This window comes from Arachis ipaensis, chromosome B4 (genome assembly GCF_059453495.1).
Source record: "Arachis ipaensis isolate K30076 ecotype BB chromosome B4, ASM5945349v1, whole genome shotgun sequence".
Lineage (NCBI taxonomy): Eukaryota > Viridiplantae > Streptophyta > Magnoliopsida > Fabales > Fabaceae > Arachis > Arachis ipaensis.
This window is the reverse complement of record NC_142439.1, coordinates 94,350,314-94,365,399: the sequence shown is the minus strand read 5'-3', so window position 1 is coordinate 94,365,399 and position 15,086 is coordinate 94,350,314. Positions and strand designations below refer to the sequence as shown.

Here is a 15,086-nt window from a genome sequence, read left to right as displayed (position 1 = left end):
TGGTAAGCAAGCAATTGGTAATTTGGGTATTAAATACTTGCCTATTGGTTATACAGGTGTTTTTGAACTCCTCGTTCGTTACTATGATTTTTCCAGAAGGAGCATAGCATCTTCAAAAGGGATAAATTGAACTCTATATTGATACCACGTATTGCCTGGGTATAAAAATATAAAGGAGGATGTAGAAGAAAAGGAAGATAGAATGTGGTTTAGACGACAATAGAATCTTGCCATTGGATTTTGTAAGTGGTAACATGTACAAGACTCCAAATTTTTAAAAATTAAATAATAATATATTTATAATTTATTTTATTTATTTAAGATATTATTTTCAGAGACTTTTATATTAAATGAGTATTTTTTTTATTATTGATTTAAAGCTTTAGTGATTGAGAAATAATGAGGATTTTATATATTTTAAGTTTGAATAATTAGATTTTGAAATTTATTTTATAATATAAAAGAAATTAATTTGATTATCTCTAATTCTTAGATTAGAGTATTTATTTAAAAATAATTTATAAATTGATGAACAAATAGTATTTTTATATACAAGTATTTAGGGGTGTTCAAAACTGATCCGGACCGAACTAAACCGACCAACCGAACCGAAAAAACTGAAAATCGAACAAACCAAAAACAGAAAAAACCGAAAAAAATACATTTTGCTGTTTTTATTGCGGTTCGGTTCGGTTTTCGGTTCTGACAATGAAAACCGAACCGAACCGATATTATACAAAACCTTAAAAACCAAACCCCCCAACCCCCAATTAACGTGACCTAACCTAACCCCCCACCCCCAAACATAAACCTAGCCGCTCTCTACTCTCACTCTCTCAATTTCACTCTCTGCACTCACTCTCAGTCTCACTCGAAGAAACCCAAGGCCGGCGGCGAACCCATCTTCTGCAGCACCTCCCCAGCCGGTGAACCCCTTCCTCCCACCACCTCGTAGCGTCGTCGAAGCCTTTCTCCCAGCACCACCAGACCTTTCTTCCCAGCCCCTCCTCGCGGACAGCACCACTCAGCCCCAGCCAGCACCACCCTCGCGGTCGTAGATACTGCATCACTGATGAGCGAATAATTTATACGCTTTTTGGCATTGTTTTTACATAGTTTTCAGTATAATTTAGTTAGTTTTTAGTATATTTTTATTAGTTTTTAAATAAAAATCACATTTCTGGACTTTACTATGAGTTTGTGTGTTTTTCTGTGATTTCAGGTATTTTCTGACTGAAATTGAGGGACTTGAGCAAAAATCAGATTCAGAGGTTGAAGAAGGACTGCATATGCTGCTGGATTCTGACCTCCCTGCACTCAAAGTAGATTTTCTGGAGCTACAGAACTCCAAATGGCGCGCTCTCAATTGCGTTGGAAAGTAGACATCCAGGGCTTTTAAAAAATATATAATATTCCATACTTTTCCCGAGTTTAGATGACGCAAATTGGCGTTCAACGCCAGTTTCATGCTGCATTCTAGAGTTAAACGCCAGAAACAGGTTGCAAAATGGAGTTAAACGCCAGAAACAGGTTACAAACTGGCATTCAACTCCAAGAGAAGCCTCTACACGTGTAAAGCTCAATGCTCAGCCCAAGCACACACCAAGTGGACCCCAGAAGTGGATTTCTGCATCATTTACTCATTTCTGTAAACCCTAGTAACTAGTTTAGCATAAATAGGACTTTTTACTATTGTATTTCAGATCTTTTGGAACATCTTTAGTTTCATCTTGAGATCACGTTTGGGGGCTGGCCATTTGGCCATGCCTGAACCTTCATCACTTATGTATTTTCAACGGTAGAGTTTCTACACACCATAGATTAAGGTGTGGAGCTCTGCTGTTCCTCATGAATTAATACAAAGTACTATTGTTTTTCTATTCAACTCAAGCTTATTCCGATTCTAAGATATTCATTCGCACCTCAATATAAATGTGATGATCATGACAGTCATCATCATTCCCAACCTATGAACGCGTGCCTGACAACCACTTCCGTTCTACCTTAGATTGAATGAGTATCTCTTGGATTCCTTAATCAGAATCTTCGTGGTATAAGTTAGAATCCATGGACGGCCATTCTTGAGATCCGGAAAGTCTAAACCTTGTCTGTGGTATTCCGAGTAGGATCTGGGAAGGGATGGCTGCGACGAGCTTCAAACTCGCCAGTGATGGGCGTAGTGACAGACGCAAAAGGATCAATGGATCCTATTCCAATATGATCGAGAACCGACAGATGATTAGCCATGCAGTGACAGCGCATTGGACCATTTTCACTGAGAGGACAGGATGTAGCCATTGACAACGGTGATGCCTAACATACAGCTTACCATAGAAAGGAGTATGAATGATTGGAAGAAGACAATAGGAAAGCAGAGGTTCAGGAGGAACGAACGCATCTCTATACGCTTATCTGAAATTCTCACCAATGAATTACATAAGTATCTCTATCTTTAATTTACGTTTTATTTATCTTTTTAATTATTAAATCTCTATAATCAAGTGAATCCGCCTGACTGAGATTTACAAGGTGACCATAGCTTGCTTCAAGCCAACAATCTCCGTGGGATCGACCCTTACTCACGTAAGGTTTATTACTTGGACGACCCAGTGCACTTGCTGGTTAGCTGTGCGAAGTTGTGACAAAGAACTAAGATTATGAACGTGCGTATTGAGTTTTTAGCGCCGTTACCAAGGAATGGAACCGTCACGATTTCTGCGCACCAAGTTTTTGGCGCCGTTGCCGGGGATTGTTCGAGTTTGGACAATTGACGGTTCATCTTGTTGCTCAGATTAGGTAATTTTATTTTAATTTTAAGCTTTTTATTTCTTATTTTCGATAAATACAAAAAAAAAATTCTTCTTTTTCATTTTTCCAAAATAATTTTCGAAAAATCCAAAAAAACTATAAAATCATAAAATCAAAAATATTTTGTGTTTCTTGTTTGAGTCTAGAGTCAAGTTTTAAGTTTGGTGTCAATTGCATCTTTTTAATTTTCTAAAAATTATTTTCGAAAATTTCATGCATTGCATTCTTCATGATCTTCAAGTTGTTCTTGATAAGTCTTCTTGTTTGATCTTTAAAATTTCTTGTTTTGTGTCTTTTCTTGTTTTTCATATGCATTCTTGAATTCTTAGTGTCTAAATATTAAAAATTTCTAAGTTTGGTGTCTTGCATGTTTTCTTTTATTAAAATTTTTTTCAAAAATACATACTTGATGTTCATCATGATCTTCAAAGTGTTCTTGGTGTTCATCTTTGAATTCAAAGTGTTCTTGCATATTTTTCTTGTTTTGATTCATAATTGTCATGTTTTGAGTCTTTTTGATGTTTTTCTCTTTCATCATTAAAAATTCAAAAATAAAAAAAATATCCTTCCCTTTTTCTTCTCATCAAATTCGAAAATTTGAGTTGACTTTTTCAAAAAATTTTAAAATCTAGTTGTTTCTTATGAGTCAAATCAAATTTTCAATTTAAAAATTCTATCTTTTTCAAATCTTTTTCAAAAATCAAATCTTTTTCATTTTTCCTTTATAAATTTCGAAACTTTCAAAAATTTTTTCAAAATTTTTTTCTTATTTTTATTTCATATTTTCGAAATTAATGCTAACAATTAATGTGATTGATTCAAAATTTTTAAGTTTGTTACTTGCCTAATAAGAAAGGTTTAATCTTTAAACTCTAGAATCATATTTTTTTAGTTTCTTGTTAGTCAAGTAATAAACTTTGATTTCAAAAATCAAATCTTTTCAAATTTCTTTTTCAAATCTTTTTCAAATTAAGTTTCAATCATATCTCTTTCAAAATCAATTTCAAAATCTTTTCTAACTTCTTATCTTTTCAAAATTAATTTTCAAATCTTTTTCAATTAATCCTATCATTTTGTTTCAATCATATCTTTTTCAAAACTACCTAACTAATTCTCTCTCTCTAATTTTCGAAAATCACCTTCCCTCTTTTTCTAAAATTTTCTTTTTAATTAACTATTTGTTTTAAATTTAATTTAATTTGATTTAATTTTCCTTGCTTAATTTTCAAAATTTTAATTTTAATTTTAAATTAAAAAAAGTATTTTTATTTTAATTTATTTAATTTTTGAAAATTCTTTTCTCTCATCTCCTTCTAATTATTTTATTTATCTACTAACACTCCTCGTTTTCTTAAAAATTCGAACCCCCTCCTTCTTTCTGTGTTCGAATTTCTTTTCTTCTTCTACTCACATAAAGGAATCTCTATACTGTGGCATAGAGGATTCCAAATTTTCTTTTCTGTTTTCTTCTTTCTCATATGAGCAGGAACAAGAATACGAACATTTTTGTTGAAGTTGACCCTGAACCTGAAAGAACTCTGAAGAGGAAGCTAAGGGAAGCTAAAGCACAACTCTCTGGAGAAAATCTGACAGAAATTTTCGAAAAAGAAGGAGACATGGCCAAAAATAATAACAATGCAAGGAAGATGCTTGGTGACTTTACTGCACCTAATTCCAATTTACATGGAAGAAGCATCTCAATCCCTACCATTGGAGCAAACACTTTTGAGCTGAAACCTCAATTAGTTTCTCTGATGCAACAGAATTGCAAGTTTTATGGACTTCCATCTGAAGATCCCTTTCAGTTCTTAACTGAATTCTTGCAGATCTGTGATACTGTTAAGACCAATGGGGTTGATCCCGAGGTCTACAGGCTTATGCTTTTCCCATTTGCTGTAAGAGACAAAGCTAGAATATGGTTGGACTCTCAACCTAAAGATAGCCTAAACTCTTGGGATAAGCTGGTCACGGCTTTTTTAGCCAAGTTCTTTCCTCCTCAAAAGCTTAGTAAGCTTAGAGTGGATGTTCAAACCTTCAGACAAAAAGAAGGTGAATCCCTCTATGAAGCTTGGGAGAGATACAAGGAACTGACCAAAAAGTGTCCTTCTGACATGCTTTCAGAATGGACCATTCTGGATATATTCTATGATGGTATGTCTGAATTATCTAAAATGTCATTGGACCATTCTGTAGGTGGATCCATTCACTTAAAGAAAACGCCTGTAGAAGCTCAAGAACTCATTGACATGGTTGCAAATAACCAGTTCATGTACACTTCTGAAAGGAATCCTGTGAATAATGGGACGCCTCAAAGGAAGGGAGTTCTTGAAATTGATACTCTGAATGCCATATTGGCTCAGAACAAAATATTGACTCAGCAAGTCAATATGATTTCTCAGAGTCTGAATGGATTGAAGGAATCATCCAACAGTACTAAAGAGGCATCTTCTGAAGAAGAAGCTTATGATCCTGAGAACCCTGCAATAGCAGAGGTGAATTACATGGGTGAACCCTATGGAAACACCTATAATCCCTCGTGGAGAAATCATCCAAATTTCTCATGGAAGGATCAACAAAAGCCTCAACAAGGCTTTAATAATGGTGGAAGAAACAGGTTTAGCAATAGCAAACCTTTTCCATCATCCACTCAGCAACAGATAGAGAATTCTGAGCAGAATCCATCTAGCTTAGCAAATATAGTCTCTGATTTATCTAAGGCCACTGTGAGTTTCATGAATGAAACAAGGTCCTCCATTAGGAATTTGGAGGCACAAGTGGGCCAGCTAAGTAAAAGAGTCACTGAAATCCCTCCAAGTACTCTCCCAAGCAATACAGAAGAAAATCCAAAAAGAGAGTGCAAGGCCATAGCCTTACATGATGTAGCCGAACCCAAAGAGGAGGAGGAGAACGTGAATCCTAGTGAGGAAGACCTCCTGGGATGTTCAGTGACCAATAAGGAGTATCCCTTTGAGGAACCAAAAGAATCTGAGGCTCATCTAGAGACCATAGAGATTCCATTGAACCTTCTTCTGCCCTTCATGAGCTCTGATGAGTATTCTTCCTCTGAAGAGGATGAAGACATTACTGAAGAGCAAGTTTCTAAATACCTTGGTGCAATCATGAAGCTAAATGCCAAATTATTTGGTAATGAGACTTGGAAAGATGAACTTCCCTTGCTCACCAATGAACTAAATGCATTGGATAGGCAGAAATTACCTCAAAAGAAACAGGATCCAGGCAAATTCTTAATACCCTGTACCATAGGCACCATGACCTTTGAGAAGGCTCTGTGTGACCTGGGGTCAGGAATAAACTTAATGCCACTCTCTGTAATGGAGAAACTAGGGATCTTTGAGGTGCAAGCTGCTAGAATCTCATTAGAAATGGCAGACAACTCAAAAAAATAGGCTTATGGACAAGTAGAGGATGTGTTAGTGAAGGTTGAAGGTCTTTACATCCCTGCTGATTTCATAATCCTTGACATTGGGAAGGATGAGGATGAATCCATCATCCTTGGAAGACCCTTCCTAGCCACAGCAAGAGCTGTGATTGATGTGGATAGAGGAGAGTTGGTCCTCCAACTAAATGAGGACAACCTTGTGTTTGAAACTCAAGGATCTCCTTCTGTAACCATGGAGAGGAAGCATGAAAAGCTTCTCTCACTGCAGAGTCAACCAAAGCCCCCACAGTCAAACTCTAAGTTTGGTGTTGGAAGGCCACAACCAAACTCTAAGTTTGGTGTTGAACCCCCACATTCAAACTCTAAGTTTGGTGTTGGGAGGTTCCAACCTTGCTCTGATTATCTGAGGCTCCATGAGAGCTCACTGTCAAGCTATTGACATTAAAGAAGCGCTTGTTGGGAGGCAACCCAATGTTATTTAATCATATATTTTTTATTTTCTTTTTTCCGTGTTTTATTAGGTTGATGATCATGTGAAGTCACAAAAACTACTGAAAAATCAAAAACAGAATAAAAAACAGCATTAAAAATAGCACACCCTGGAGGAGGAGCATTCTGGCATTTAAACGCTAGAAACAAGCATCTGTCTAGCGTTTAACGCCAGAAACAAGCATCTACCTGGCGTTAAACGCCAGAAACAGGCTACATTTGGGCGTTTAACGCCAGAAACAAGCAGCAGTTTGGCGTTAAATGCCAGGATTGCACAGCAAGGGCATTTTACACGCTTGATTGGAGCAGGGATATTAAGTCCTTGACCCCACAGGATCTCCACCTACCTTCTTCTCTCCTCTTCACACCTTCTCATAACACTCTTTCCCAAAATAACCTCCACCAATCACCTCCATTACTCCTCTAAAACCATCATACAACCCACCTACACCCACCCACTCAAATTCAAACCATCACTCCTTCCTTTTCACACATCATAACCACCTAAAACCCCCTTGGCCAAACCACTCACCCCTCTCCATCTCATCTATCTTCTTCTTCTACTCCCTCTTCTCTTCTTTTGCTCGGGGACGAGCAAACATTTTAAGTTTGGTGTGGTAAAAGCATAGCTTTTTATTTTTCCATAACCATTAATGGCACCTAAGGCCAGAGAAACCTCTAGAAAGAGGAAAGGGAAGACAAAAGCTTCCACCTCCTAGTCATGGGAGATGGAGAGATTCATCTCAAGGGTCCATAGCTCAGTAGTAGAGCATTTGACTACAAAACAAGAGATCATGGACCTCAACAAGAGCAGGAGAAATTCCTCACCATGAAATCCCTGAGATGCCTCAAGGGATACATTTTCCTCCACAAAACTATTGGGAGCAAATCAACACTTCCCTACGAGAATTAAGTTCCAATATGGGACAACTAAGGGTGGAGCACCAAGAGCATTCCATCATCCTCCATGAAATTAGAGAAGATCAAAGAGCTATGAGGGAGGAACAACAAAGACAAGAAAGACACATAGAGGAGCTCAAAAGTACTATTGGTTCTTCAAGAAGAGGAAGATGCCACCCTCACTAAGGTGGACTCATTCCTTAATCTCCTTGTCTACTTATTTTCTATTTTCGGTTTCCATGCTTCATGTTTAATTATGTTTGTGTCTTTACTAGATGATCATTAGTGTTTAAGTGTCTATGTCTTAAAGCTATGAATGCCCTATGACTCTATTACCTCTCTTAAATGAAAACTATTTTAAAAATAAAAGAACAAGAAGTACAGGGTTTCGAATTCATCCTTGAAACTAGTTTAATTATTTTGATGTGGTGACAATACTTTTTGTTTTCTGAATGAATGCTTGAACAGTGTATGTGTCTTTTGAATTTGATGTTTATGAATGTTAAATATGTTGGCTCTTGAAGAATAAGAAAAAAGGAGAAATATTATTTGATAATCTGAAAAATCATAAAAATGATTCTTGAAGCAAGAAAAAACAGTGAATACAAAAGCTTGCAGAAAAAAAATATATAGCGAAAAAAAAGAAAGAAAAAGAAAAAGCAAGCAGAAAAAGCCAAAAGCTCTTTAAACCAAAAGGCAAGAGCAAAAAGTCAATAGCCCTTAAAACCAAAAGGCAAGGGTAAATAAAAAGGATCCAAGGCTTTGAGCCTCGGTGGATAGGAGGGCCTAAAGGAATAAAAGCCTGGCCTAAGCGGCTAAACCAAGCTGTCCCTAACTATGTGCTTGTGGCGTGAAGGTGTCAAGTGAAAACTTGAGACTGAGCGGTTAAAGTCAAGGTCCAAAGCAAAAAAAAAAGAGTGTGCTTAAGAACCCTGGACACCTCTAATTGGGGACTTTAGCAAAGCTGAGTCATAATCTGAAAAGGTTCACCCAGTTATGTGTCTGTGGCATTTATGTATCCGGTGGTAATACTGGAAAACAAAGTGCTTAGGGCCACGGCCAAGACTCATAAAGTAGCTGTGTTTAAGAATCAACATACTGAACTAGGAGAATCAATAACACTATCTGAACTCTGAGTTCCTATAGATGCCAATCATTCTGAACTTCAATGGATAAAGTGAGATGCCAAAACTATTCAAGAGGCAAAAAGCTACAAGTCCCGCTCATCTGATTGGAGCTAAGTTTCATTGATATTTTTCAATCTATAGTATATTCTCTTCTTTTTATCCTACTTGATTTTCAGTTGCCTGGGGACAAGCAACAATTTAAGTTTGGTGTTGTGATGAGCGAATAATTTATAAGCTTTTTAGCATTGTTTTTACATAGTTTTCAGTATAATTTAGTTAGTTTTTAGTATATTTTTATTAGTTTTTAAATAAAAATCACATTTCTAGACTTTACTATGAGTTTGTGTGTTTTTCTGTAATTTCAGGTATTTTCTGGCTGAAATTGAGGGACTTGAACAAAAATCAGATTCAGAGGTTGAAGAAGGACTGCAGATACTGCTGGATTCTGACCTCCCTGCACTCAAAGTGGATTTTCTGGAGCTACAAAACTTCAAATGGTGCACTTTCAATTGCGTTGGAAAGTAGACATCCAGGGCTTTCCAGAAATATGTAATAGTCTATACTTTTCCCGAGTTTAGACGATGCAAACTGGCGTTCAACACCAGTTCCATGCTGCATTCTGGAGTTAAATGCCAGAAATAGGTTGCAAAGTGGAGTTAAACGCCAGAAATAGGTTACAAACTGGCGTTCAACTCCAAGAGAAGCCTCTACACGTGTAAAGCTCCATGCTCAGCCCAAGCACACACCAAGTGGGCCCCAGAAGTAGATTTCTGCATCATTTACTCATTTCTGTAAACCTTAATAACTAGTTTAGCATAAATAGGACTTTTTACTCTTGTATTTCAGATCTTTTGGAACATCTTTAGTTTCATCTTGAGATCACGTTTGGGGGCTGGCCATTCGGCCATGCCTGAACCTTCATCACTTATGTATTTTCAACGGTAGAGTTTCTACACACCATAGATTAAGGTGTGGAGCTCTGCTGTTCCTCATGAATTAATACAAAGTACTATTATTTTTCTATTCAATTCAAGATTATTCCGATTCTAAGATATTCATTTGCACCTCAATATGAATGTGATGATCATGACAGTCATCATCATTCCCAACCTATGAACGCGTGCCTGACAACCACTTCCGTTCTACCTTAGATTGAATGAGTATCTCTTGGATTCCTTAATCAGAATCTTCGTGGTATAAGTTAGAATCCATGGACGGCCATTCTTGAGATCCGGAAAGTCTAAACCTTGTCTGTGGTATTCCGAGTAGGATCTGGGAAGGGATGGCTGCGACGAGCTTCAAACTCGCCAGTGATGGGCGTAGTGACAGACGCAAAAGGATCAATGGATCCTATTCCAGTATGATCGAGAACCGACAGATGATTAGCCATGCAGTGACAGCGCATTGGACTATTTTCACTGAGAGGACAGGATGTAGCCATTGACAACGGTGATGCCTAACATACAGCTTACCATAGAAAGGAGTATGAATGATTGGAAGAAGACAATAGGAAAGCAGAGGTTCAGGAGGAACGAACGCATCTCTATACGCTTATCTGAAATTCTCACCAATGAATTACATAAGTATCTCTATCTTTAATTTACGTTTTATTTATCTTTTTAATTATTAAATCTCTATAATCAAGTAAATCCGCCTGACTGAGATTTACAAGGTGACCATAGCTTGCTTCAAGTCGACAATCTCCGTGGGATCGACCCTTACTCACTTAAGGTTTATTACTTGGATGACCCAGTGCACTTGCTGGTTAGCTGTGCGAAGTTGTGACAAAGAACTAAGATTATGAATGTGCGTATTGAGTTTTTAGCGCCGTTACCAAGGAATGGAACCGTCACGATTTCTGCGCACCAATCACCCAGCAGTCCAGCACCATCCAGCGGCACCCCAGCGCCACCAACAGGACCGATCTGGCCACCTGCAGCACCGTTTGTGACCACCCATAGCAGTATACTGCGTTTTTGGCCTGGCCACCCACAACACAGCAGCCACCGGTTGGCCTTCTTCCAGTGCTCTTCCTCCTTCTCATCCACTTGACTTCAGGTTTGATTTTCTCTCCTTCTATGTATCTGAAGCAATTAGACATATTGGGTTTATAATTATGAAATAGTTAGGGTTTGATTTTGTTAATTATAATTTCTATGATTCTGAGTTGCTAGATTTCTTTAAGATTTTGTTAATTTCTTGTTAATAACTCTGATTCTAAGCTTCTGAGTTGCTGGGTTCAAATTTACTTATTTTGCTTAGTTCAAGTTCTGTGATTCTCTGATTCTGTGATTCTGATTCTGTGATTATATGATTTTGAATTGATTTTTAGTTTTCTGCACTTATTTTGCTTGTTTTGAAATTTTGTTAATAATACTAATGATTACTGTGCTTGTTTAATGATTTTTGTTAATTTGAGTTGTTTGTTTTGAGTTGATTTTGTGATTCTGAGCTGCTGGGTTTAATTTATTTTTGCTTGTTTTGAGTTGATTTTGTGATTTATTTGTATTCAATTTCTGTTCAATCTATTTGTTCATTGTTGCTGATTGTTGTTCATTGTTGTTCATTATTTGTTCATTGTTGCTAATTGTTATTCATTGTTCATTGTTACTGAATGCTAGTAATTTTTTATTTTGTTGTGTTTCTGCTTCTATTTTCTTAATTATTTGTTCATTGTTGTTCATTATTAATTGTTGTTGATTCCTAGTATTTATTTTTCATTATCTGGTATTGGTCTTTGGCAGGATATAAGAAGAAAATTTGGAATCAATAAAATTGATGAACAGAAGGTGCAATTGTCTAAGGTAATTAGTCTTTCTACACATGTCTCAGTTGTGGCTTTTAGTTTCAAGAGAACTAGGTGGGCACAATGTATTTATGTATTGCCTGCATTTTTTGTGAGAAAGTGCATTTCAATTGCAAGTTATGAAGTTCTTTGTACTATGAAAGATGTCTTCAACATTCTAAATATATTGATATAATGGTATTAAAAATAGAAAGGAAGAATTTTATTGTTTGTAATATACCTTTAGATGTGTTATTTTCTTGCATAATGCAATGACACTTCTGTTAGTCTTGTGTTATTTTGTGTAATTTAATAGAGTTAGTTCATTTGTTTTACTACATTTAGGAATTTTTCGACATGTTTGTGAAAGTGTGATTTTGAGTTTCATTTATTTTAATTTCTTTTGTCATTGAATTTCATTGAATCAAGACTTTTGTTAGTTATTGCGTATTTGTGTTAGATGATTTTAATGTTATAATTTTGTGAAATAGTATAGCAGGCTTTTCTATGAGTTGATTGAAAAAATTGAACAAACCGAACCAAACCAAACCGATTTTAATTGGTTTGATTTGGTTCAGGTGGTCTTGAGAAAAAAATCGAACCGCAGTTTAATTAAACTATTGGATCGGATGACTTTTCTCTAAAAAACTGAACCAAACCGCACCGCGAACACCCCTATAAATATTGTTGGATTAAAATTAATTTTTTAATTACTATATTATTCCTATTTTAATTAGAAATTACTAACCTACCCTTACCCCTTTTCCCCAAATCAAAACCCTAATCCTAATACACCCACACATCACCCACTTCATCTAACCTAGCGCCGTTATCACTCACCCCTTCCCCTTATCAACGCAAACACAACCACACACACGGCGCCATTCACACTCGCTGAATAAAGGGAGAATGCAGAGAGAGAACCAAGGGAGAAGAAGAGAAGTCGCACCACCACCGCAACGCCACTACGTCGTCACCACCATTCCATTGAGTTGCCGTTGTCATCGCGCGAGAGAGAAGAAGAAGCTGCCGAGGCATCGTCGTTGTCGTGATCGCTGAGAGGGAGGATGACGTGCGAGGAAGAGAGGGATGCGGTCAGCCTCATCGCTATTTGCGTTTGGCCGTCACCGCTATCGCATCCTCCAATGGCGCTACTGCACGTGAGCTGGAAGAACTCGTCCTCGTCGTTCTGCCGCCAGCGAAGCCAGGAGCCATTGCGTCGCCGTCGGGGAATCAAAACCGCAAGAGAGAGGGACCTCGTTATGCTGCTGAAGGCTGCGCCGTCGTGCCGCTGGCTGCCGGGAAGCCGCAGCATCGCCACTCCTCTGCCGCCATCGCTGCCGGAGTTTTTGGTCACTGGATATAGCGTTATTGTCGCCGAGACCACCGCCAAGGTTGTTGCTGCTCTGTTTAGTCGTTCTTTCTTTGTTATGGTAAGCGTTTTCGTTACAGAACCTTTGAAAATCAGTATTCTGTTATGTTCAGTTAGAGATTCTAAGGTTTTGGTAATATAAGGTCGAGAATCGGTTATTGCGAGTCACGATTGAAGCTACCACTATTGCAGGCCGGGAGTAAAAGGAGTTTTGTGTCGCGTAGTTATGTCGCGATCGAGGTAGGGGCGCTTTCCTTAAACTTATTTTATTCTCAAGAATTTTTATAAATCGATATTGATGCAAATAATATATTTTTGTGATTATGTGAGTCTTATGGATTGAACTGAGTTGTTTTAGATAAATGATTGATTTATTGGTTGATTAAATTGGTTTCTGAATTGTGATATAATGATTATTGAGTGTTTGAATGCATATTGATAATTAAGGTTGAATTATTGTAGTTTATTGGGTTGGTTGTTCGAATTCTAGGTTTTTGTTGATTTCCTTGAGTTGAGTTGGAGCTGTTGAGATAATGATTTACTGGAAATGATTTAAATGACCGAGAGGTATTTGGTTTAGTTGTTGGGACCTTCGAAGGGTGGTAAAGTCCAAATTTTAGCGGAGATGCTGCCGAAATTTTTATAAAACTCTTAGACTTTGTTTGAATCGTTATTTAAAAGAAAATTTGATTTAAGAATCGTATTAGTTGATTTCGATTTATTACGGAAAGTCACGTTTTTAGTTCGATTTATTGAGAAAAGAATTATGTTTTGAGTATGATTTATTAAGAAAAGTATTATGTTTTGAGTTTAATTTATTGAGAAAAAGGGCTTTGTTTTGAGTTTGATTTATTAAGAAAAGAATTATGATTTGAGTTTGATTTATTAAAAAAAGAATTTTGTTTTGAGTTTAGTTCATTAAGAAAACGATTTTGTTCTGAACTCAATTTCATATGAAAAGAACTATGTCTTGAGTTTGATTATAGAATTCCATTTTTAGATGTTTTGGTGAATTTACAGTATTTGAATTTGATTAGAGAAAGAGGGATTAAATGTAATAAGAGATGTGATGATAACGATAATGATAAGGAGAGGTATTGATGATTAAGTACGATTAAGATTATGAATGAAGTGAAATAAGATTGAGGATGAAATTTATATAAATGGAGTCTGATTGAAGTATAATTGCCTGTGTAGGTGCCATGGTGTGATTCAACTTGCTCTGGGTTATGGTTTGAGTCTACATGGATAGATGCAGTGGTTTGCCCCCACTTGTTCCTAGTTGAGAATGATATGTGATTTAAAACTTTATCTGAGTCTTGAATTTTCCTGGGTAGATGCAGTGGGTTGGCTCCACTTGCTCCAGGTTGAGATTCGAGATTCTGTTGACCCTTCGTCGCAAGATGTGGCCAGACACTTATACCTTTCCGGACGTTCTTTTTTGAAGATGTAAAATTCCTCTTGGTAGATGCGTGCACATTTGGACTATCCAAGGTTAGCTACCGGACATGTCGGGTTTGACTGTATAACCGACAGATGAGTTCATTGGCCATAGAGCAGGCATGCATCATTTGCATCCATGTGACATTGTTTGGGTGTGCATATTGTACTTGGTTTGCCTTTGTGAATAATTTTGCTTAACTGCTAATTGCTATACTTTCTATAATTGCTCTTGATTGTGTTTGAATTGCATTACTTATGATTGTGACTGTTGGTTCGGATTATGGTAGTTGAAGTGAGAATTGATTTTGTGTTGGGCCGAAGGCTGTGATGTGATATTATTTTGGGACGGAGTCTGTGATTTGGTTATGTTTTGGTTATGTTTGATGAAATTGCTTCTTTAATATATGTAGTGAAAGGTTACGAGATATTGTGTTTAATTGGAGTTTTTATAAATTCAAAATATAAATTTAATTTTTGGGTAATTAACTAATGATTTTCGAAAAGGTTTGGCTTTTTGGATGATTAACAGTTGATTTTCAAAAAGATTCATAAGACGAGCGATGATCACTGCAATCGAAAACAATTTTCATTTAAATATTCTCTTATGACAATTCTTAAAACCCCTCTAATGAGAACTAGCGAGGATGATGTTCTCCCCCCACCCCCTACAGGTTTTCTTTTTCAAGACGGACGAAGAGTTTAAGGAGTTTCTTTCGAGCATCGAATTGTATTCTATATTAATGTATATACAATTATAGTTTT

The 15,086-nt window shown here is 36.8% G+C and overlaps 1 protein-coding gene and 1 non-coding gene across 3 annotated transcripts; one reads left to right on the top strand and one right to left on the bottom strand.

Moving 5' to 3' along the window:
- Nucleotides 1–4,817: 4,817 nt before the first annotated feature.
- LOC148568413 (small nucleolar RNA R71) lies at nt 4,818–4,925 on the bottom strand. The gene has a single exon (XR_015882895.1). It is a non-coding gene; the product is annotated as a small nucleolar RNA R71 (small nucleolar RNA).
- Nucleotides 4,926–12,306: 7,381 nt separating this feature from the next.
- On the top strand, nt 12,307–14,749 carry LOC107637841 (uncharacterized). Of its 2 annotated transcripts, none has more exons than XM_016341125.3 (3): nt 12,307–12,942; nt 13,074–13,121; nt 14,079–14,749. In XM_016341125.3, exons 1-3 carry the CDS (start codon nt 12,577–12,579, stop codon nt 14,178–14,180), a joined length of 516 nt encoding a protein of 171 aa, XP_016196611.1. In that variant the 5' UTR covers nt 12,307–12,576; the 3' UTR covers nt 14,181–14,749. The 2 variants fall into 2 exon arrangements, with proteins under 2 accessions (XP_016196611.1, XP_016196612.1); XM_016341126.3 differs by having other exon boundaries at nt 12,309–12,942; nt 13,025–13,121.
- The last annotated feature ends 337 nt before the right edge of the window (nt 14,750–15,086 follow it).

Bases quoted from the DNA above. Each gene is read 5' to 3' on its own strand.
- LOC107637841 (XM_016341125.3), top strand. From the start codon at position 12,577: ATGACGTGCGAGGAAGAGAGGGATGCGGTCAGCCTCATCGCTATTTGC. The intron at 12,943-13,073 runs GTAAGCGTTTTC...CCACTATTGCAG, and splicing joins GTCGTTCTTTCTTTGTTATG to GCCGGGAGTAAAAGGAGTTT. The intron at 13,122-14,078 runs GTAGGGGCGCTT...TTGCCTGTGTAG, and splicing joins GTAGTTATGTCGCGATCGAG to GTGCCATGGTGTGATTCAAC.